General features: G+C 36.2%; 7 protein-coding genes across 7 annotated transcripts; 3 read left to right on the top strand and 4 right to left on the bottom strand.

Annotated features, from left to right (window-relative positions):
- Positions 1 to 704: 704 nt before the first annotated feature.
- Positions 705 to 1415, bottom strand: EV154DRAFT_557865 (autophagy-related protein 10; the record flags this gene model as incomplete). Its single annotated transcript, XM_051605458.1, has 3 exons — positions 705 to 964; positions 1025 to 1235; positions 1293 to 1415. The coding sequence occupies 3 exons, from the start codon at positions 1413 to 1415 to the stop codon at positions 705 to 707; spliced, it is 594 nt and encodes a 197-aa protein (XP_051463482.1).
- EV154DRAFT_116205 (uncharacterized protein) lies at positions 1037 to 2530 on the bottom strand. The gene is made up of 3 exons (XM_051593924.1): positions 1928 to 2530; positions 1293 to 1874; positions 1037 to 1235 (listed from the first exon to the last, which is right to left on the bottom strand). Exons 1-2 carry the CDS (start codon positions 2214 to 2216, stop codon positions 1468 to 1470), a joined length of 696 nt encoding a protein of 231 aa, XP_051463481.1. The 5' UTR covers positions 2217 to 2530; the 3' UTR covers positions 1037 to 1235; positions 1293 to 1467.
- A 4107-nt stretch (positions 2531 to 6637) lies between these two features.
- Positions 6638 to 8112, top strand: EV154DRAFT_455157 (pyridoxal phosphate-dependent transferase). The gene is made up of 3 exons (XM_051597332.1): positions 6638 to 6801; positions 6861 to 7161; positions 7220 to 8112. The coding sequence occupies exons 1-3, from the start codon at positions 6667 to 6669 to the stop codon at positions 7942 to 7944; spliced, it is 1161 nt and encodes a 386-aa protein (XP_051463480.1). The 5' UTR covers positions 6638 to 6666; the 3' UTR covers positions 7945 to 8112.
- EV154DRAFT_410508 (putative integral membrane protein conserved region-domain-containing protein) lies at positions 8113 to 9669 on the bottom strand (the record flags this gene model as incomplete). Its single annotated transcript, XM_051595401.1, has 1 exon — positions 8113 to 9669. One exon carries the CDS (start codon positions 9667 to 9669, stop codon positions 8113 to 8115), a length of 1557 nt encoding a protein of 518 aa, XP_051463479.1.
- Positions 9670 to 10458: 789 nt separating this feature from the next.
- Positions 10459 to 12138, top strand: EV154DRAFT_433949 (uncharacterized protein). The gene is made up of 4 exons (XM_051596752.1): positions 10459 to 10743; positions 10801 to 10941; positions 11000 to 11322; positions 11379 to 12138. Exons 1-4 carry the CDS (start codon positions 10473 to 10475, stop codon positions 12081 to 12083), a joined length of 1440 nt encoding a protein of 479 aa, XP_051463478.1. The 5' UTR covers positions 10459 to 10472; the 3' UTR covers positions 12084 to 12138.
- Positions 12139 to 12615: 477 nt separating this feature from the next.
- Positions 12616 to 14559, bottom strand: EV154DRAFT_490358 (Dbl homology domain-containing protein). The gene is made up of 5 exons (XM_051599415.1): positions 14252 to 14559; positions 13925 to 14195; positions 13821 to 13872; positions 13458 to 13765; positions 12616 to 13409 (listed from the first exon to the last, which is right to left on the bottom strand). Exons 1-5 carry the CDS (start codon positions 14514 to 14516, stop codon positions 12833 to 12835), a joined length of 1473 nt encoding a protein of 490 aa, XP_051463477.1. The 5' UTR covers positions 14517 to 14559; the 3' UTR covers positions 12616 to 12832.
- A 3262-nt stretch (positions 14560 to 17821) lies between these two features.
- On the top strand, positions 17822 to 23336 carry EV154DRAFT_433944 (chitin synthase-domain-containing protein). Its single transcript, XM_051596751.1, has 3 exons — positions 17822 to 19757; positions 19819 to 21109; positions 21178 to 23336. The coding sequence occupies exons 1-3, from the start codon at positions 18072 to 18074 to the stop codon at positions 23223 to 23225; spliced, it is 5025 nt and encodes a 1674-aa protein (XP_051463476.1). The 5' UTR covers positions 17822 to 18071; the 3' UTR covers positions 23226 to 23336.
- Positions 23337 to 24571: the final 1235 nt, after the last annotated feature.

The raw sequence follows: 24571 nt of genomic DNA, 5'->3' as shown, positions 1-24571 counted from the left end.
CCTCTTCTTTTAGGATTAATATCAGGTAAATCCTCTGCACTATAAGTGTTACTCACGGGTAATGAGTAGGAGTATTGCTCATCTGAGCCAACTGAGTTATCATCATCATCGTCGTCGGGGACACTATCCTTATTGGACTTATTGTCAATCATATTTCTGGATATCCACGGTTTACTAAGTATAGATGCATTGGATTCTATGTCAGAAAAGTTACCAGAATATTCAGATTTAGTATGTTGGGCACGAATAGATGATGATGCGTTGATAGTGGAAGGAGTATGCAAAGATTCGCTGTACGAATAAAGCGAAAACATGGAAGCATCTTCGTCTGCCCCATTAATAGAAGATGCTACACTCTTTTGATCCGTAGATATCTGTTTTGGGCTGGGTTTTTTATTCCACCACCACTTTGTTGTATTAGTTGTGGTCATTACAAAAGAAAAAAGGGAAAAAACAAAAGAAGGTTGCTTCGTGGCCAAAAAAAAATCAAGTCCGCATTTTATAGATATGGGTTGGGGGTATGGGTGCCGCTAGTGCCAATCTTAAAAAGGGCATCTCGTTGTGCGTATTCTTAAAAGTCAAGAGAGCAGTGATGGGTAGGAGGCGAAGCAAAGATCAAATATTCCCTTTTTATTTTTTACCACTCAGCATGCTTTTCAATCATTGCTCATTCAATAAACATCTGCATAAGTGAATTCGGAGTTTTACTCATCCATAACTGTTCCAAACAGTTCTTTTGGAATCTGGCAGCGTACAACAGGTCCATTGAACGATAACCAGGTTTTTATATAGTTTCTATATTCAAATTGAATAGTGTTCATTAATTTTCGTGTATCACATGGATGAATAAACCAAAATGGCGTGCCCAGTAAAGGGTGTTCTGTTTGTGTTATAATCACTTGGTCATGATACATGTCAGGCACTACTTGCTGATAAACTTCCTGTAATGAAAGAGGTGTCCCATCTATGATAAGGAATATAATTTTAAAATAACATTTGTATTTTGTTTTCATTATTTGTATACCTTCATATAAAGCTCTGAAATATAGTACTGGCACCTGGTAACTGGTGGAATACACAACGTGATGCTCTAGCTGAATCATTACAGAATGAGCAATTTCAACAGCTGCTGGGTCAAGTTCTTCAACGACCAACAAATCTTCTTCTAGGGGTGGTGGTTTTGGTCTTGTGTTTGATACAATAAAAGACTTTCTTTTTATATAGGCATGTTTTAGCTAAGCAAAAAAAAAAAAGTTATAAATGGTTCGAGCAACTTTCGTCATTTCATTTACTATTGGTTGTGTCTCCCATGTCCATTGCGTTCCCTTAAAAAGAGACGTCTCAGTTTCTTCATAAAAATTTTGTAAGCAAGATTCGAATTCTGTTCTGGTTGAGAAGTAGGAAGACAATGCCATGGTTTTATTAAATACAAATAGATTAGGAGGGGGTATGTACAAAAGGGGAACTTTATAAAATTAAGGTTGAAACTTGTGTGTCGAATGCTTCCTTGAAAATATATTCAAAATCCATCAGCCACGAGTGTAACCAGGCTTCCAGAGCGATAAATTCGTTCAACTCATGATGCACTGTCTCAGCCCATATTTTGTCAGAGTGTAGTTTCCAAAATTGAACAATATAACTATTTTTATCCTCTTGATAGATCTGTCTTATAATATTTGATGCAACTGCTTTTGCGCTTAAAATAGAGCCAAGTTGTTGACTCATAACAGTATTCAGTTCGATCAAGTCGGCCCTCTTATCAGCAATTCCATCCACCAGTGGTCGAATCGAAGACAATATGCTATTTCTTACTTTGTGATTCAAGTTATGTTCAAGCACTTCCAAAAGGTTCTCCAGTTGACTTCGACAATAATCTATTTAATAGTCAGCTAATATAATTAACCCAAAACAACACTAGTGTAGTTACCTTTGCCAATTAATTGGAGTTCATGAATAATTAAATATGATTCTGGTGCTGCCTCCATAATTTCGCTAATAGTATTATCCAAAACTTTTTCTGAAATTCTGCTGTAGTAACTGTCTAAACTATCAGCTAGATTATAGTTTTCAAGATAAGCGCCAGATGGAATCTTTGTAATAGAAGGCCCTTCCCTTATTGTTATTTGATAGGTATACTGTTGAACGGGTGCTGCAAATGAGCATGAGATGAAGAACCACACAAAAAGAATGATAGAGGGTGACAATAAAGAGATCATTGCAAATATAAGTAAGAAGAGAAGAAAAGAGGAGTCAAGCCATGCAAAGATATTTTATGTCTTTATAATGAATTGTTGGGAGGGCATGTACGACGATGATCAATTACTCCGCTATTTTGCGAACCGTTTTTTTTTTTTAGGACGAATCAATATTATTTTTAGACAAACGTTTTTGTTTGTGAGCTATCGAACAACCAAAATTTGGTTTCATTGACAAGAGTCTACAAAAAATACAGGTCTGCCATCGATATTATATTAGTACCTCTGGCTTAAGTTAGTAAAATGTATACAATTTTGTCATGACATCTTTCCTGCTCGTTTTCAAATTTGATTTCGGAAGTTCAGTTACATTTAACACACAAAGTATTTCCTATTTGGATTCGCAACTTTTTTTTTTTTTTTTTTTTTTTGCAATTACAGTTGTACAATAAACTTTCACTCGATCTTGATATGTCAATATTTCTTATGGGATGCTTGTCAATATTAACTAGTGATTGTAATTGACAGTTTCGAGGAAATGGAAATTCTAAATCTGTTAACGCGTTCCGAACAATTTATTAGCGGACATAAATTGTGTATCAAGCAATATCTTGGTAATTCTGTGTACCCTCTTGATTAAAACGTGCCAAAAACAACAAAAAAGATGGCTCCGGTTTAATATCCCAATTACAACTGTCAGTCGAACAGAGAGTCAATGCAAGCCAGAGTGGATTTTTTGCAATTACAAGAATATAGAGTATAGTCTACTAAAGTCTGTATAATTCTTGTTCAATCTGTTCTCGTGTAAGACACACATGTAGTGGGATTATAAAAAACTGCAAGTTAATATGTGTTTATACCCGGTAAAGATTTTATCTTCGAAACAAAAAAATGATATCACATTCCCATGGTTCTATGTAGGCATAACTAATTAACAGACATACAGAATTTGTGAATTGCCAAATATATTAGCCATTAAAGTAAGAGTTAGAACCCTCCCTTGATTAACTGGATAATAGTCCATTGCAAATGCAAAAGTATGCATTTTACGAGTATAACTATAATAAAACTTTGTAAAGCTTTTACGTGATACGGACACTTGTGGCTGAGAAATGGGATTTGCTGTGATATATACCGAATGCTTGGTGTAAACGATCATGGTATACTGTAAATTCAAGAATCAAAGCCCCAAACATACGTATGTAACAATAACATGACTGAACTCTGAGACCGAACGCATTAAAAAAATATTTCGGAACTAACCAAGCCAACTCCGCGTGGTTTTTTTTTTTTTTTTTTTTTTTTTTTTTTTTTTTTTTTTTTTTTTTTTTTTTAATAATGGTGCTTCGCTAACTCTCAATGAAGAGGTTAAGGTCGTGGTAATTCTTCTGTTTACCCGGTATATACCGCTGTCGATCAAATGCAATTTGAAAATCACTGACTTTGATCGCGCTATTTTTTATTGATGTCCATCAACATGAAAATCTTTTCTTGTGCATATTCGTTGGAATACAAACACGTTAGTTCGCACCAGGGAGTATTTCCTTTTCCGGATACGAACATCAGTTTTTTTTTTTTTTCAACTTCAGTAACTGAGCCTTATTCAAAGCCCTTAAATTTTTTAGCGTTGGACAAAGCTATTATGTAGACTCATAAATACAAACTTTCGCTAAAAAAGTTAACTAGATACTGTTCACACTACTTACACACGGTGCACGGACAAAATATATATTCATACTGCTCACGTTGTATCGGACACCTGCAATAACGATTCGGTACGTGTATAATGGCTGTATCTAACGCAACTACTCGTTGTTTAAAACGAAGGATTATAGAAATTGATTGATCAAACAAGCACTTATATCATCATGGATGTAAACGTTTTCTTACTTTTCATTTCCTCGTTTTTTATAAAAATCTTTCCTATTCGTTTAATGCTTTATTTTGCAGTTTGTGTTAAAAAAAATCGAGCATTGAACTCGCCATTAAATAATACGAACGAGTTCGATCTTTAAAATGAGAATTTTGGGGAGGTTTAAATATAACAAAGCTGTTACCTCAAATAGTTGTAACCGATTCTATTGACGCTTCAGTTAGTTCTAAGACAGACTTACGAATGTTGTCAAGTTCGTGCTAATAGTGGCCCGATTGACTTGACGTTGAAACTGCAAAGGCGGAAGACTCGTTGAATTGCATCGTGACATTTGAAAAATGATGCAAAACGTCAGCGGTAAACTCGATTCTCCCTTACGCCGGATCCAAAGACGCCACATACATATTTATACCATATTCTCTTATTTCCCTTAAATAACCTCTCCCGATTATGACAAAAAATGTTTAAATAGTTAACTCTCGCTCTCAATGATGTTTTTTAACGGCTTATTTCATTTAACTTTATACTTGGCACAATGCATTTACTATCGAAAAAAATTACAATATTTAATTATATTTCTCTCGAATTGGTCTTATTTAAACAATTATGGGCTCTAGTTAAGCTTAAAATTGAGCGTCATCAACTTAAATGAGTTTAGAGAGTCTCCCGCAGAAAATGACTGAAGCATATATTGATGTTCCTTTATGTCAACTTGTCAACATCATTGAACAATTTAAAGTTCGTCCTGAGAACTGATTAAGCCAAACCTCTAATTTAATAAAGACCCATTTAGGCACACTAAAAAGTGTTCGAATTGAACTTACAATGAACCCATCAAATTTATATATACAAAAAATTGATTTGAGTGAACACACGCTGTATCCAAAAAAATTGTCAAAATCATAATTAACAATAGTTCTTATCAAGAAAGCTCACTTCTATTAAAAATCATAAAAACTGATATATTTTGTACGTATCTGATTTGGCATGACAGCAAAATGAGCCATTCATAGTCTTTAGATGAATTAATTATGAGCCTCGGTGGTAGGAGAGACAAAATTTAATCGTCTGCAAAAGTTAAAAATGTGAAATGCTTGCAATTGAATATTTGTTTTTCTTAGGGACAGACAAAGTCCACGTAGTCGCGACGTAAGATCTGTGATTTGGATGTTTTTTAGTCCTAGGAACAAGGGTATACAATCAGAAACAATGTAACAATCACGAATAAATGTATATTAAGCGATTTATACTCATTTTGACAACTCTATCATCACCCTTTCGCCTTTGAGTCCGTTGGATCTTAATCTTACGCAGAAATAGTAAGTTATAAAAGTCCGAATGAGAAGCTGAAAGGAAGCTATAACACACACATACTGGTTTAACATATGTTGGTTATGATAAATTTGTATCTAGTTCAAGACGATAAGTTATATCGACCTCTTGGTGTCTATTAAGGTATCATAATCCGACATTACGACCAAGTGCACCCTGGCTGTCCCCAAGAGACCCGTTAAGTATTAACAGGATGCGGTATATTAGAGAATAAAATTTGGAGATGGTGGCCCTTTAATACGTTTTCTGGCCTCTTTAGGCGTTTATATAACTTAATCAATCATCAATATGTACATTACTTAACCATATAGTCATAGATATGTGGTTTATAAACACATATCGTGTGGTTCTTATAGTTGCTATACGTGATATGATGTTGCCATTGTGTGTCTCAATGTAGTTATTTCAAATTTGAGTTTGAACTACAGTAGTTTCTGGCTATTTACCGGTTGTTGTGAAGACAGAAAAAAAACTTGATTTATATGTAGCGAGTCGTATTTTCCGAAAGAAAAATGTTACTTGTCCGTGCAAGTTTGAATTATGGTCAGTCCAACCATTCAGTCAAGCGGGATATAAACCCACACAGGGTTATAGATTTCCCAACTCTTGAATGGTGTCACGACAGCTTGTGTACGAATATCGTGAGAAAAAGAAGCAATATACATATAAACAAATCTTGTTGGGTCCTCAACACAAGAATGAAAAAAAAATTTTTTTCTGCGTTTGAGAAGCAATCTTACTATAATTAGCTTTTGATTATTACTTTCTAGCCATTGATTCGGCCGTGTTCCATTTTTTTAAATCACGGGCGGAGAGAAATTTTCATTGTTGATTTCTGTGATCATAAATTAAGTATTGTAAAGTCTTACTAAATATTTGTTAGGACTGGCTTAATACCAAATAATAGAAAGAGTTGACGAATAACCAATGACAGGTAACATGGAATGTTGCAAGCTTGTCACAAGTATTTCTCTGTCCTTGATAAAATCCAGACGATATCAAGATTATAAAAGATTAGGCTAGCCTCTCCAATAGCGCGCCAGTCGCTCATCCTAATTGATTATGATGCATTAGCGAAAACTCTCCGCTATTTTACTTTTCAAATATTGGCTACTCTCTTTCAAAAAAGAAACCTTTGGGGAAACTTAGTCACGACCATTAAGCTTTGTTTATATTAAATCCCGCCAGTCCCGAATATATTTTCTTGTCTCCTTTCTTTTTTTTTTTTTTCCCTTATCTCTTCCACTTTTATCTCTATTTCCATAAATGTCACCTCTTACCGCAAGTGTTCACGCCGAAAAGCCTTTCATTTTCGATTTGACTAGTGATACCGCAACTATCCCTACAGATGAGATGTTTGATATCATGAAAGCTGCCACCCGTGGCGATGACGTCTATCAGGTATTTTTTTTGACATATCGCGCTAAATTTATAAATGCTAACGCTTTTGGAACAATTAGACTGATGATGATTGTAAAGCCCTCGAAGACTATGTTGCTGACATGATGGGCCATGAAGCAGCCTTATTCTGTACTAGTGGTACCCTCTCAAACCAACTCGGTCTTAGATGTCTCTTGTTCCAACCTCCTCATTCGGTCTTATGTGACTCTCGTTCTCATGTTTTTAATTATGAGTGTGGTGGTATCGCTTACCATTCCCAGGCCAATGTAGTACCTGTTGTTGCCAAGGGTACATATATGACAGCCGAAGAAGTTGAAAGCAAAATCAACAGAGACACTTTATGCGGTGCCATAACTAGAGGTATGTGAACTGAAATGTTAATGATAAAGAAAATATAAACTGAATGGATGATGCGTAGTCGTATCTCTTGAAAACACTATGAATGGTACAATCATGCCCATTGAAGAAATCCGGAAGATCCATGATGTTGCTCGCGCCAATGACTTAAAGATGCATCTTGACGGTGCCCGTCTTTGGAACGCTAGTCAAGCTACTAAGACACCTTTGAGTGAATATGGTAAATGTTTTGATACAATTTCGATTTGTTTGTCTAAGGGAGCTGGTGCACCAATCGGTTCTATGCTCACGGGAACAAAGGAATTAATCACTCGTGCTCGCCACATTCGTAAGATGATGGGTGGTGGTTGGAGACAAGCTGGTATGTTAGCTGTTGCTGCACGACACTGTATTAATACAGTTGTCCCCACCATGCCTGAGACACACGCTCTCGCCCGTAAACTCGGAGAAAGTCTTCAGGCATTGGGAATGAAATTGCTCCTGCCTGTTGAAACCAACATGTTATTTATTGATACTAAGCCCACTGGTCTCACTATTGCTGAATTGGCAGATGCTCTCAAAGCAAAAAATATCAAGATCTTTAGTAATAACGGTACAACCACACGTCTTGTATTCCATTACCAAATTACATCAGAAGCTATCGACAATTTTGTTCAGGTTGCTGCTGAATTGGTACAAATGAAGAAAAAGTCTGGATTTGTCCCTCCTCCCCCATCGAACTCTGTAGTTGAAACCATTGAACAAACTGCCGAATCTGCTTATCCTAGTGCAACCGTGAAGAATTAATCATTCCCACGCCTCAATAATAACACAAACATTGGAAATAGAGAACCTAAATATGATGTATATGTATATCCATTCTCTTCATATTATTTAGACTTAAATTTTAGCTTTGAATATATAACACACATTCACCCACATTAATAATAAATCATATCATATCATCATTAAAAATCATTTTTTTATTGACTCATTAGTTCTACCACCCATCTGTGCGACGTCTATTGACAGCCCGGTGCTTGGTAAGGACTTTGATCTCATTCTGGAGGGCTGTTGGTCTACTAATAACAACATTTTTTTACTCAGTCTAATTGAATGTTGCGGGTCAACACTGCTACCCAAAATTGGTGTTGATGTATTTTTTGAGTAAGGAGGACTTGATTTTTGAACCGTGGGAGTTTCCGCAGCTTTCGTATTTAGTAAAAGCGATTGAATAGAGTGATCAACATTTGTAGCAAGAAATTGTGCCCTGTTTGTACCACTGACTAAACGTTTCACTTTTGTTTTGCTCTCTGTATTACCCTGCTGTTTTATCATGATTGGTGTAATAACAGATTTTAAGGTTTGTTGTGATGGGGTATCTATAATTGGAGTATCATTTTCAAAATCTTGCTGTTCAACAGTTGCTTTATTGTTGCGTTTAAACCAACTTTTTTTCGGTGGCGCGACGACTGTGGAAGAAACACTAGTACTGAGTAACGGGAATGGATCGGCGGAAACTACCAATTCTGAAGGCGCAGAGTACAATTCCGGCAGTGATTGATATGACAAGCTTGATACATCGGAAGCAGCCGATGCTTTATTATATCCTGTAAATGGTTTGTTGTCAGGGTCTGATTCTTTACCATAGATTCCGCCTACCCCTTCCGTCTGGAAGAACACCATATCGTCCATGTTAGGTAAAACCATCGTTTCCGAGATAATCTCTTCGATTTTTGATTGGATTGCTTTGCTAACCATTGAGTAGCCCATACGTTTTTCCCAAACTAAAGGCTCTACAATCCATTCCATTTTCGGTTTCTTGTAAAATCCTAGCCAAGCTCGGTTTGTAGGGGGCTCTTTGATTTTAAACATTATTTTCCCCTCTATTGATTTCAACGTTATAGCTAATACAAGGTCAATACGGATTGGTGCAAAATGGTCAGAGTATTTCCATTTTAAAACTGTCTCCAATTCCACCCGAAAATGGCCATCATAAAATAAGTGAGCATCGCCCGTGTACTCTCCTTGGGGGCTGAGATGGATTAGTCGAGGTTGAGTGATATAGGGTGGCCCATGTCCTCCATCCACTGAACGTACCGTGATTTCTCCCAAAAATGGGGGTCTGCGAGCGTTCAGTTTTGCTATTTTCGAAAGAATCTTGTTGTAAAAAAAGGATTTTGTTGTTTCTGTCTTGTAAATTCCCAGAAAGATTCTCCCTAATAATGCATTTAGCCATTGTAGCTCAAAGTTACTTGGGTCACTATGAATAGTCGATATTAAATGGTTCATGGCATCTTGATCAAAATGAGCTGAGTTTTGTAAGGATGACTGCAAATCTTTTAAAGCTGGTTCGCCGTGTTGAAGTTTACTGCCACGTTTTAAAGATACAAACCAATCCTCTTTATCGACGCATCTGCTGCAATTAATATAATAATCCCTTTCAACGCCATCTGAGTTCTTCTTTTTCTTTAGCTGTATTCTGTTTATCTTAGAAAATAGCTCGTAATCTTTAAGACCGTACGGATACATATGCACACTATGCTCACTTAAATTAATAATCACCCTGCAGTCCAGTTGTAATTCAGAGTCGTACAAATACAATGTATTGAATTTCAAGACAGCGAAATATGTTGTACTGTCTTCCTTAACTTCTGAAATATCTTCTTGATAGATATTATTCGACTTCCCATTATTGTTGCCAGATAGATATGATTTAACTATACCGCCTATTGAAGTGTTCTTATTGACAGGATGTGGGTCGCGAGTAACTTGAAGCCAGCCTACTTTGTAAAAAAAGCTTTGTTGAGTTGCATTCTCTTCTTTTTCTTCCTCCAAGGCGTCAGAAGAAATTATACGTCGAGATTGCTTCTTCTTGTTACTGAATAAATAGAGGCATAGCAATGCGATGGGTATAATAGTCAATGCACCAAAAACATATGCAATGAGCAAGGATATGTAAAAATTCATAGTCTGTTTTTGTTTTTCAGAGTAGAAACTTTAAAACATATTCAGAATTGATAAAGAGAGATAACCACAAAGCAGGGGTGTTGTAAATTCGTTTCAAAAAAAAATTAATTAAAAAATAGCTGGTATTTTTTATTTTTATTTGGGAAAGTCTGCATTTTTCAGGCCTAAATCAAGTTACTAAGGAAACTTATTGACGGAATCATGAAATCATGAAGTGATCAAAGGCACAATTGAATTGTACCAGCCGTAACTAAAAAAACAAAAAAAAATATACACCCCAAATATATTGAGACTGCTATCCGTGACCATTTAATATCTCATTAAGACAAGAAAAAAAAAAGAGACTTTTAACCACACTCTCAATTATGAAGTTAACAACTAAAGTCATTCAAGAATTGTACCAAGACAAATCTATTGAGGATTTAAAGGACATAAATGCTTCCAAGAAGGAAATCGACGTAGTCGAAGATATCTCCGCTTGCAAAGAACTTCGCAAAGTCAACCTTGCCAACAATGAACTCGTTGACGAGAAATCCATTGCAGGTTTAAAAGATCTCAAACAAATTGTTCTTTTAAATCTTTCTGGCAATCATTTTAAAGATTTTACCGGCTTCCAACATTTTCAGTCTTTAAATGGTATTAAATTTAACCTTTTCCCGTAACACGAACATAAATGCTAACTTTTTATACTAGTTCTCAATGTTAGTCATAACGATTTGGTCCATATGAGTCCTCATATCACTAGACTCAAGCAGTTAAAAGCTCTCATTTTAAATCATAACAATCTTTTAGAAATCGAAAATATCGAGCCATTACTCCAGTTAAACACTTTAGGTAATGGAAGATCGCATAAATATTTTGGGATTAAAAACTAATGACTGTCAATTTGTAGTGATATCTCATAACAAAGTCGATAAAGCACCTAGATTATCTAGTCTCGCTCAGCTTACAAAGCTTTCAGCTGCCCACAATCAATTGACTGAAGTTCCTGATTTATCACATAATACCTTGCTTAAAGAGATTCGATTAAATGATAACAAGATTGCACAGATACCCGAAACTTTAAGAAAGTGTAACGCTATTGAAATTATGGATTTCGGAAACAACAACCTCAGCAACTGGACTGACATTGCCCCATTTGGCTCTTTAACAAAACTCCATAATTTGAATTTGAAAGGAAACCCTCTTGCTAAGAAGAAGGACTATCTTGAGAAGGTAAACTTATATAATTTAAATAGGTATGTCAATTAACTAAATTTGCAATTTTTTAGATTCTCGATCTTGTGCCTTCTCTTCGTATTTTAGATGGCGAAAGATTTGATCCCAAGTTCTTGGATCGTAAGAAGAAACAAAGAGAAAATGTCAACATCGTTGAAAAGAAACAACGTATGAAAAGAATGAAGGTGCAGAAGGAGAAAAAAGAAAAGAAAGAAAGAGGAGACGTTGATGGAGATGGAGATACCAATATGGAAGAAGCTAGCGCTACCACTTCTGAAAATAAGAAGCGTAAGGTTAAGGGTGCAGAGATTGCAAAGATTAAGTCTAAGCGATCCGTTGATACTTCTGGTGATGAACCTGCTTTGAAGAAGAAGAAGAAGGCTGCTGCTTCTGAAGAAAAGGATCTTTTCTTCTTAAAGCCAGAAGATAAGCCCATTTTAAAGAAGAAGGTCAAGACTGTTGTGTCTAAAGAAACCGCTCCTAAGAAAAAGTCGGTTGCTGCTACTGCTGCTGCTCCTGCAGCTCCTGTTGCTCCTGTTCTTTCTAATGCTACCGCTGCTGCGGCTGCTACTCCAGCTTTACCTCAAAAGCCCAAAAGCAAAGCTGAAACTGGTGTTGTTGGTGTTGTGGACAAGACAAAGAAGTTATTAAAGGCTGGTAAGAAGACAACTGATGTTGTTGCTGCATTAGAAAGCGAAAGTAAAAAGCAAGAAGTAAATGATTCAGGCACTGGCTTGGATGTTGGGGGCTGGGATTAAGTAGTAAAATTAGATAAAGTTTAATAAATTGTTCATTATTGGAACAAAGTTAGAGCTCATATGTGTGCATTATATAAGGACGGCTCTATGAAGGCCAGTCCTATTTTACATCAATTATTCGGCAGTAGAAATCCTATGTTTAAACTTTATGGTCTGGAGTACGCTTTAAGTGAAAGACTGGCATGCTTCGATTTATAACTTTATTCTGAATTGAACACAATTTAACACGATAATTATATCTTTTTAGGGGTGGCCGGGATATGCCATAGATGGTACCAGATACCGACATTTTGAACATGACAATTTTAACTTTGGTGAATATAAGTATTAACTTACTTAATACAGCTATATATGTACTCGCCTTTTCTCTCTCTCAAGTATAAATGTTTCAATTGATGCCCATCTCGATGTTATAGGTGGATAATGGAGCTATAGATAAGATAAAGTATCAAGTGACGTCTATCAGCTCATAATTACTGGACAATGCTACTACCAAATTTAAAACTATTATGAACTTTAAAGTCTTTCACGACTTGATTGACCTTGTGCAAAAACCAGTTGCAACTGAGGATGTTCTTTTTATTTCCAGACAATTTTGAGCATTCGTTGTGCTACATGTGATTATCATCGACTTTTGTAAATGTGAAAAACACGGAAGGTAGTACAAACATAAAGGGAAATAGATAGCCAAAGAGGAAACTACATAAATGGACAAAAAGAATAAAAAAGCGTTTGCTGAAGTGTATGGACTAACTTATTGGTGATTTCGCTGCACGGATGGCCTTATAAATTGCTTCGACCCAGATATTTTGTTCAATTAAAGACCGTGTTCTTATCGCATGTCGTCTCTTGGACGTTATTCCATTTAACAGACCATTACCGTCGTACTCCATCTGAGGAACTGCCATTCCTGAAACATTAAATTCTGTAGTAACCAATTCAAATCCAAATGCTTCATTATTAACTGGTGCTATGGGCTCTGCTGTTTTTTTTCCGATTCGGAACATGGGTTTCTTGACTTCGCACATTTTAGCAAGGTACTCAGGCGATAAAAGTCGAACAGTTGTTGCCGAAAGATTGATGGTCTCCTTGTATTCCAATTTTTTTTCGCCTCCTTTTTTTTCTTTCGCCTTTTTGCAAAAAATCAAAGTATCGTTATAAAGAAAATACATGCGTACGTCAGATGTTGCCGAAGGATCGTCTAAATCTATTTTAATGAGCTGTGCGAATAATAGTAATCGAAGGTTCATGGTTAATAGGAGTGGGCAGTCCGCAATAGACAGTATTGATTCGAGCGCTATTAAGTGTGATTGACATCTATTGACTCTAAATAGAATGTCAGACAAGTTAAAATTTCTGGTCTTGGCCACTTACTTTCCAGACAGCTTCTTTTCTAAAGATTTAAAGTTTCCAGATACAGACAACAAGCTGTAGTAGTCCGGATGTGAGCGATCGCTATATCGTATAATATGTTTGAGGGAGCGTATATAAACATTTAATCGATGCAGAGGTATATGTATATAGTGAAGTAAGCCATCCATCACCTCCTTCTTATCCGAATTGTCACCCAGAGTTGCATACATAAATTTTTTAAAACCCGGTAGTTTGTACAATGCATCCAGGAGCATCACGAATTTAGGATGATTTTCCATAAATTGGTCGTATATGCTTAATTTAGATTTCTAAGAAGCGTGATGTAAGCCAATGTAATTTTTTCCTAAAACTTTTAAAACTTACAAATGCATCAAGTAGATCTGAAATTATTTGAGTTGGCCCCCACACTTCAAGCCTATCAGAATAATTGTCAGTTATTGCACAGAGAAATAATTAGGGAAACCTACCTTTTTTTCAGATCTATTAAAAATAATTCATGTACACTTGAAATTTGCTTCAAAGTTAAAATTAATGTATCGAGATCACTGTTTGCGGGCGAAACCAAAAATTTTGAGAATGCATCTTTTTCTCTTTTATCTTGAAGCCATTTCTTTATTTGAAGTCCAAAAGTTTCGAATCTTCTAAAATCATTGATATAGCACAATTCTGATTCACGTATAGTTTCTAAAGCTTTCCTTTTAAATGATATATGCCTTTCTATATCAATTATCTGCTTGTCTAATGCTCAGTCAGTTTATATGATTTGTATTAAATATTTTGTAACAACTACTCACCATATTGACCGGAGTTTGTTTCATAAAAAGCATGCTGAGTACCATCGATCACAGTTAAATCCTCAAGTAATTGGCTATAGCAGTCCTTATTGTCTGTAATAAATGATAAACTGTAGGAATCTGAACAGGATATTGAATCTGAGCTGATAATAGAACTGGTAGTGCAGCTAGTAATGGAACTGGCAGCACTGCTGCATGAATTCGTGTTTATTGAACCTGAAGATATCTTAATAGATTGATTTCCTATTTTTGTAAAGTCCATCATATTGTAATAAATAAATAAATAAAATGGGAAAAGAAAGGGAAAAGAATAAGAATGAAGACGTCGGTACAAGAATATTGTCTGTGATGGCGATAGTTGTGTTACGATGTGCAACAGTTTAGCATGCAACCGAAAATCTCCTAATAAAGAATTACAGGCGTGCGAAGCCAACTTTGCAGGGAACTTGAACTTTGTGTAAACGAACACAGAATTCTCCTAGTAACCCATTAAGTAATATGAACATAATGATAATTGCTTATATACGCCATGGGAATTAACAGCAGCGGTTCGCCCCCAAAGATTATTCCCTTACTGATCGAATTGGCTGTGGTCTCCGTCTGAAGTTACTGTTAGTTGGTACCAGCATGATTATGTCATGGTCCCACCAATCTTCTATTTGTGCGTTCAGCTTTTTTCTTGTATGCAATGGAAATAATATGCTATCTCTTAGCGAAGCTGTGTTATCAAAAGGACCTCCTGAAGTAGTTATAGCACCTGATATTATGTTTTGAGATCACAGGTATGTGTTAATTGATATTAATTAAAGATAGATTGTTTTCCATAGAAAAGCTTGTCTTCCTTCTACTGTGCCATTGTGATCAGATACTTGTTACATATTTTGAAGCAAAAGGGTTTATAAGATCCAGATATACAAGGTTATAAAATATATCTTAAGATATGACCAACCCTATGAAGTCAACTTCGTGTTTTTTCATACGATCTGTCCTAATGAAATCATCAAAGGCTTATGAGTAAAAATGTATTCAATAGACGGGTACCTCTGACTGACTGGGCATGAAATATATCTTAATTTTGTTTACTAATCTCATTCTTCTTGATCGTTCGGTAACAATGTATTGTTTGGTAAATATGTTTTTGGGTTTAAAAGAAGGCGATTTATAGATATACTTTGCCTTTTCACTTTTTAGCACTAAAATTCTAGATACACATGTTTTACAATAAACCTTCTTTTTTATCTTCAATTAAAGGATTGGTTGAATACTCGTCATTTACTCATAACCAATATTGCCGGTCATGCTAAACAATAATAATTCTGTCAACTTACAATCTAGAATTTAATGTGTTATTTGTTTTAGATACACTGTATACGAGACATTTTTAAGGAGGTGATGGTGTGGGGATCTATCATCTTAATATCCTTAATCCCGGTGGCTCTAGCTAGCTTCTATTTTAAATAAATACTATACCCATCACCAAATATTCTGACTAATTCTAAAGCGATACTGTACCGCATCAGAAAAACTATATCAATTGAGACACGGGTCATACAAACAAAAATTACATAAGTTAATAGACCTTAAAACTTCTTTTGTAATTGGAAAGTTGTGGATCTTTTTACAAATTATTCTAAACGATTCCTTCCCCAGCATCCTACGAATAGTACGTCTTCATTCATTGTTCTTAGTTGGCTTTATGTATAATTATAATTATTCACAATAGATACAACTGAATATACGCGACCTAGTTCACGTTATGAGTAGGTTTATCTCTTTGTTTGCTCATTGTTTGTTGCACGAAAATCTCAAAATTATATAAAAGGATAATTTTTAACGAAGACCGGGATTACATTTTTTCCAAAAACAAAATAAAATTTGCTAAATTATTAACTTAATTAACAGACGGGGATGCTCTTATGTGACATGCATTGTTCGAGACATGGATTTTAGTGAATACTCACATGCTTGCACTTATGGACAACTTTTTTTTTGCATTTACACTTAACGTAGATGTGTGACAAAACCCAAAAAGGCTATACTTACCTGCATTTTTGTGCCACCATGTACGAAGAAATCACTGATGAAAAACGAAGGTAAAAGAGGGAGGAAAGTGCGACAGTTTCTTTTTATTTTTAATTTAAGCCGAGTTATTAATTTTTTGATGACTTAGTTATTCACTTAACAAGAAACTGATCTAACGATTCCTTGCATTTTCTAAATGTATAGTGAATGCAAGCTATATTGAAGCGCACGTAGGTTTTTTAATTTTTTTTTTGTTAGTTCGATAAAGAGCCTTTGAAGTAACCTTGTCCCCTCCTTCAACTTAGTTTTCAATTCTTCTCTGACTGTATTATATTGTGTTGGTATACACAAAATTAGGCGGGAAACATTAGAATATTTTTAGATCAAGATGTTGTACAAATAAAATGCATAAAGAGGGGGACAATACATGATAATAGAGAGGCAAGGGGATTATAGACATGGAAACAATCTTGTTTTCTTGATGATTTAAGTCATGAGATGTAGCGTTATACAAACTGTAGAACTTGCTTGTGCAATAAGATTTATGTGTTGAGAGTGAAGCAAGTACGATAATAATTTTAGCGTAATGGTGATACTGTTCGTTATATTATTATTTTGATCTCTCTTCTCCTTATAATATTCTTAATACTCAACAGTTTGTATGATGTTGTAGTTGAAATAAGAATTTCTTATTTATCTGCCCCATTATAACTACAATAATACGTATGTTTTATTTTTTATTGGCGATTACAATAAGAATGATACATTAGCTACAATGTAGCAATAACAAACAGACAACACTCTACATGGTAAAACAAAATGTATTTAAGTGATGCTACATACATAATGTTTGGAAAATCGCATAGCCCTTATATTCAAGGGGAAGGAGAGTTGGTATAGAAAAAAAAAGAGAGTGAAAAGTATATAGTTAAAAGGCCTCTTTGCTTTTATACTAAAGGGGTGTTATTGACTTAAAAGGAGGATATTAACGCTTATTTACTTCTTTCTAACTCTTTCTTCTTCTTCTTCCTTTCTCTTTTTTACTCTTTTCTATTGTTTTCTATTTAAATTATTTCTTAATAGGGGTGGACATAATACGATATAATTCAAGTGTGTATATATATATTTTAAAAAAAAAAGTATCTCGATGAAATAATGACACAACAACAACAACAACAACAACAAAATACGCTAATTACAGACCTTACACTATTAACTCGAGACCCTTCATCTGATGAGCTCGCCGATATATTACGACAAAGATATTTAAGTGATTTGATTTACACTAATATCAGTCCAACAGTTTTAGTCGCATTAAATCCGTATATCGTAAATGATAACCTCGTCAATATTAAAGCAGATTACATTTCAGAATATAAAGATACATCAAGTGCAAAACAAAATCAATGGAGAGAACCGCATCTCTTTCAACTCGTGAATCATGCATATTTACATATGAGAAGAACTAGTATTAACCAGTCAATCTTATTTAGGTAATATCTTTATTTTTATACTTTTTTTATAACAGTCCCTTAACCTCCTTTTTGTCCCCTCCCCCTTTTTTAGCGGTGAAAGTGGAAGTGGTAAATCAGAACAATTCAAACAGTCCATTGAACATTTGATTGCACTTAGCACTCATCGGAAAACATCTCGCGTCCAAAGCAATCTTGTTCACGCGCAAACAATTATATATGCTTTTAGTAACGCCAAAACTTTACAACATGACAACGCTTCAAGAAGTGCCTTGTTTGTAGAGGTTCATTTTTCTGAAAGAGGAAGATTGGCTGGTGCCTCGTTTATGCCTTACTCTCTTGAAAAGAACAGAGTTACTGCAGCAGGACAAGACGAACGTAATTTCCATGTATTTTATAATTTGTTGGCAGGTGCAACGCAGGATGAAAAGACGCGATTGGGTCTTTTTGATTGGTCAACCTTCCAGTATCTATCAAAAACAACCACATCAAGAGCATCCTCACTTGATGATGCGGTTGCTGATTCTGAATTGCGTGTTGCGTTAAAAGCCATGTTGTTTCAAAAACAAAGAATTGGTCAAATGTATCAAGTCTTGGCGGCCATTCTGCATTTGGGTAATATCCATTTTATTGAAGACCCGAATAATGCACAAGATGCTGCCATCATAAAAAATGTTGATACCTTGGCTACTGTTGCTGATCTCCTTGGTGTTGATCCTAACTCGCTTATGAGTACATTAACCTTTAAAAGCAAACTCATAAAGAGAGACATCACTACTTTATTTCTGGATCCTGAACAAGCTGGAAAACAGAGAGATGATTTGGCTCAATCTTTGTATTGCCTTTTGTTTACCTGGTTGGTCGAACAGATAAATGATCGTATGGCACCCAAAAGTGTTCACAGTTTTGTCAGTCTACTGGATATTCCTGGCTGGATTATGTCAAGGCCTTCTGGCGGTGGATTTGATCAATTAACTTTCCATTTTATTCAAGAAAACATGCATCAGTTTATGCTCACAAGCATATTCGATCGTGATCGACAAGAATACATTGAACAAGGCATAAACATTCCCGCAGATAGCTGGGCAATAAACCCAACTGCAATCGATCTATTTATTCATCCATCTAAAGGATTATGGTCAATTATGAATACACAGGCTACCCGCCAACAACAACAGCAACAAAGATATGATGATGACGAAACTTTAGTCGATAATTATGCCAGCGCAAACAAGAGTGCTATCCATGATCAGGTACTAACATTCAAAAAAAGTGATACCGGAGCAAAACTTTTTGCTATTCAGCACTTCTGGGGTACAAGTTCTTACGATCCTCGTCACTTCACTGAAAGAAACCAAGACTACCTCTGCAATGATTTCATTGCTTTGTTTCGGGGAAATGCCTACAATCCACCTACCAGCAATGGCCTTGTTGCCTGTTTATTTGATGATGCTATCTTAGGCCAAGATGATGGAACAAGGAACAGAGTTCTTTCACCACAACAAGGTATTCGACCACTTCGATCACCTACCACAGGATTAAATACAAGCTCGACAATAAATGGTGTACATACAGCCTCGTCATCGATCCATGACCACAAACCTGCTGACGTAAAATCAACCCTATCAACCTCAGTACAGTCTGATGTATCCACCATAGCAGATCTACTGGTTACAGGTATGGCGGACTTAACAAATGCGTTATCGAATACTCTACCATGGTTTGTCCTATGTATCAAACCCAACGACTTATCATTACCTAACTCCTGTGATGTCAAACGAGTGGCAGTACAGCAATCACATTTTAAACTGACAGATATAGTTAAAAGACTAAGAAGCAGTTATTATACAACAGTTTTTACATTTGATGAATTCTGGGATCGTTATCATGTATCTATACCGCTTACACTAAACACAATGCTGGATCCAAGTTTATCTCCCAGAGACAAATGCATTTACATAGCTCAGTCACTAGGCTGGAATGAAACATGGATGGCTACCGGTAGAACTAAAGTAATATACATTATAAATACCTTTTTTTTTTGAAGCTGATGACTAACTATATCATGATAAGGTCTATTTATCAAATCATGCTTTTAGAGTTTTAGAGGATGACCTGAGAAGCTTAGAAAAAACCGAATCAAAGAGATCGAAATTATCGCTACTTGGTCCTGGCCAAAAACCATTTGACGCATACTCCTATAATGATGATATGGTATCTAGCGCCATGTCTGAAGATGATTACCAGGAAGAATCTGGGCTGAACGATTATAGCGGTTCCGAGATTTTTTCACAAGCTACCATAGAAAATAAAAAGTCTGGAACATTTTTAATGAATCAACAAGAGAATGCAGTAGCTACCGATAAAAAAGCTATGATGGAAGATGAAGCAGAACCTATGACAGGTATTCGTAAAAAATGGCTCGTATTTGTTTGGTTTCTAACCTGGTGGGTCCCGTCCCCTGCATTGAATCATTGTGGTGGTATGAAGAGAAGCGATGTCCGATTGGCCTGGAGAGAGAAAGTAGCACTATGCTTGCTCATCTTTTTATTGTCTGCTGCCATGGTTGTCTTTATTGTATTCTTTGGTCCTTTAATTTGTCCTCATCAAGATGTTTATTCTCTTTCAGAACTTCAAGGAAAAACGGACAAGGACAGCGCGTATGTTGCTATTCGTGGTGAAGTATTTGACTTGACAAAGTTTGCCCCTCATCATTGGGCATCTGAGGTAATTCCAGACAATGTTATTTTTGATTACGCCGGAAAAGATGCCACCAATTTATTCCCTGTGCAAGTATCTGCATTATGCGACGGTACGACTGGTCGAATTCCCGAAGAGGTTGTATTGGATTTCCAAGTGAACCTCACGGATCGCAATGCAGCGTACCATGATTTCAGATTTTTTACCAATGATTATCGACCTGACTGGTATTTTGAACAAATGGTTTATATGCGAAAGAACTATCGATTGGGATTTATGGGATATGAACCGAATGATATCTTACGTCAAGCTACCAATGTTGTCAATGTTGGAGATATAAGTACACATCGAAGCTGGGCTACATTACATGGCGATGTGTTTGACTTGACGTATTACTTACTTGGTGGTCGTGCTCCTCGTGCCCCTGAAGGCACGGTACCTCCCGCAAATTTAGATTTAAACTTCATGGATAACAGTATCGTACAGCTGTTTCGTCAGTTGGCTGGAACTGATATATCCAAACATTTTGATGCTTTGCCTATTTCTGAAGACCTGCGAATGCGTCAACTGGTTTGCCTTAGAAATCTGTTTTTTGTTGGAAAATTGGATACAAGAAGATCCTTCCAATGCCAATTTTCCGAATACTTCTTACTTATTGTCACAGGTAATGCGTAAAAATTTCTTTCAGTACTAATAAGTATCTAATTTATTTTTTATTATATATTTTTTTAGGTTTTCTCTGTGCCGTTATTTTGTTTAAGTTCTTAGCCGCTTTACAATTAAGCTCTTTTAGAGAACCAGAAGATTATGACAAGTTCATCGTTTGCCAAGTTCCATGTTATACAGAAAGTGAGGAGTCATTAAGGAAAACAATCGACTCTATTGCCGTGTTACGATACGATGATAAGAGAAAGCTCTTGTTTTTAGTCTGTGATGGCATGGTTATTGGTAGTGGAAACGATAGACCCACTCCCCGTATCATACTCGATATTCTTGGTGTTGATCATAACGTTGACCCCGAACCATTATCTTTCTTGTCCCTTGGCGATGGATTAAAACAACATAATACGGCAAAAATTTACTCTGGTCTTTACGAATGCTGTGGTCACGTCGTGCCTTATGTTGTTGTAGTTAAAGTTGGTGCTCCTAATGAACGCCAAAAACCGGGTAACAGAGGAAAGCGAGACTCTCAAATGGTGTTGATGAGATTTTTAAATAAGGTGCATTTTGAATCCCCCATGACGCCGATGGAACTTGAGGTCTATCATCAAATTAAAAATGTCATTGGTGTTAACCCGAGTTTTTATGAGTTCGTACTCATGGTAGATGCAGATACCGAGGTTTTGCCGGATTCTCTTAATCGTATGGTGTCCTGTTTTGTCCATGACTCTAAAGTAATTGGTCTTTGCGGGGAAACAAAACTTGCCAATGAGAAGGACAGTTGGGTCACCATGATTCAAGTATACGAATATTATATTTCGCATTTCTTGTCCAAGGCTTTCGAATCTTTATTTGGATCCGTGACTTGTCTTCCTGGTTGTTTCTGTATGTACCGCATCCGGTCTCCCGGTAAAAACCAGCCCTTGTTAGTTAGTAACCAGGTGATCATTGATTATGCTGAAAACAAGGTTGATACGTTGCACCAAAAGAATTTACTCCACTTGGGCGAGGATAGATACTTGACAACGCTTATTTTGAAACATTTTCCAAATTACAAGACCAAGTTTACAGCTGATGCCGGGTGCTTAACAAATGCACCGGACCGATGGAGTGTTTTGTTGTCCCAAAGACGTCGTTGGATTAACTCTACTATCCATAATTTGGGCGAGTTGGTGTTCTTACCTCAACTCTGTGGTTTCTGTTGCTTCTCTATGCGGTTTGTAGTAATTTTGGATTTACTCAGTACATTGGTCATGCCCGCTGTCGTTTGCTATTTAGGCTTTCTCATTTATAGATTAGCTACAAATGCAGGTCAAGTTCCGTTTATTTCAATCATCACATTGTGCGGTGTGTATGGTCTACAGGCTATCATTTTTATTCTTCGTAGGAAATGGGAACATATTGGTTGGATGATTGTATATATTTTGGCTATCCCTCTCTTCTCCTTTTTTATACCAATGTATTCATTCTGGCATTTTGATGATTTCTCATGGGGTAATACACGTCTTGTCTTGGATGATGATGGCCAAAAGAAGGCGCTCCCAGCCGATGAAGGCAAATTTGATCCAAAATCGATTCCTTTGAAAAAATGGAGTGATCATGAAAACGAAGTTTGGGAAACTGGCTCAGCGGAAACTAAAGGTACGACACTTACCTCGTCTACAACACAACGCAGTGGCATGCTACCTCCTGTATTAGGCTACGCCAATGGGTATATGACACCTGTTGTAAACTACCCTGGTAGTATGAACCAGATGCCTTTGGCTGCTAGTGTTGCATATAATGACAATGCTAGCTTCAGATACTCTCATCAAAATTTAGCGGGACGAGCTCCCTCGTTTGCACCGTCATTAATGAATGGATCACAGCATCACCCTGGATCTATCTATAGTGGCGACGGAAGTGTACATGGATATGCAATTCCTAATATGATGGACAACGTGTACCATCCTACAGACGAGGACATTCGAAGACAAGTTCAACGTATTACAGGAACGGCAGATCTAATGACAATGACAAAGAAACAAGTCCGAGAACAACTGAGTAGACATTTTGGAATCAACATGTCGTATAGAAAAGATTTCATCAATTTATGTATCGAAGAAGCACTTAACTTTTAAAAAAAAACAAAACAAAAAACTATCCCCCCCCCCCTTTGATTATTTTAATATTATTTAACATTTATTTTGGACAATTATTCATTATTAAAAACTGTAACCACCACGTTTGACTATTAATACTAAAAGCACGATAAATTATCAGCAGATATCGTCTGCTAGAAAAAAAAACAATTTGATTTCTTTTTTCCCATTAAGCTGAACCTGATATACGATAACCATCAAACGTCTTTAGACAAAATCGCGACACCTGAGTCGTCGTTTCTTCTATAATTTTGTTTCAACAAACATTGACCCAGCTTCTTTACTATTTCTTTTCCGTCCCTCGGTTTATATTATGTTAGGCAGCAGGCCAAAAAAAAAAATTATAAAGTATACGTAAATTTTAGCAGAAAAATATAAAGTTCATCCATTGTGTCAAACAATGCATTTATACTATCTTCTATAATACTATCTCAGCGAAGTGAAAGTGCAACGCCGTCAACGGTGGGTTTTACCACTGAGTGCGCGGCCGTGATGATAGGTCAGTATATCTAAGCGGTTCACAATAGTAGCCGTATATACTGTTTTTGATTATTATTTTGGCAAAGAAGCATTAGTTCTTTATTTTTGTATGGCTGCTTCCCGATGATTAAATCAACTATAAATTTCTCTTTGAGCATATCTACACATATGTCTTTCGTAGGGTCAAGTGAGTTTTTTTCTCTACGTGTTTTATTATCATAATAAAAATTATATGACCTACAGCAAACCCACTCAAAACGCGAGAGCCCAACATGGGAAGTCTTCAGCGTATAGCGAAGACTAGCCTTAGCCGTGATGTCGCAAGCATTGGACACTCTATTTTTTTTTAAAAGTGCGACACTTTTAATTTTTTCTTTTCTTGCGACGTCATTTTGGCAAAGGTGTATTTACTGTTTGTCAAAGAAGGCAAGTAGTACACTGCCCTATTTGGACCTGATGTTATTATTCCCCTCTAATTTTTTCTTTCTTTTTTTTTTTCTTTCTTTTTTGTTTTCATTTTCTCTTTCTTTATTAAAACAAAAATGATGAAGTTATTTAAAAAGAAAAAATCTGACAATAAACTCTCTGCCACGATTCTTCAGGAACAACGGTCTTTTGAATATTCTGGTACGTCTACCGTGAATGTGAGCACCCCCATAAAGAAGCCGGTACCGTTGCTTTTACCACCCAATATATCAGAGCCCATCACAGCCAGATCATCGACTCCTCCCAGCATTGTGATGCCAAAACCAAGAAGACTCTTGACCCCAACCCGTGAGATTTTAGGAAGGTTTGATCATGATAAAACGCTGGTCGAAGATGAACCCGAGCAGCGGCCCCCTCCT

Source organism: Mucor mucedo (assembly GCF_025094135.1).
Source record: "Mucor mucedo strain NRRL 3635 chromosome Unknown EV154scaffold_2, whole genome shotgun sequence".
NCBI lineage: Eukaryota > Fungi > Mucoromycota > Mucoromycetes > Mucorales > Mucoraceae > Mucor > Mucor mucedo.
Note: the sequence above shows the minus strand (reverse complement) of the source record. Positions and strands in the feature narration are given on the sequence as shown.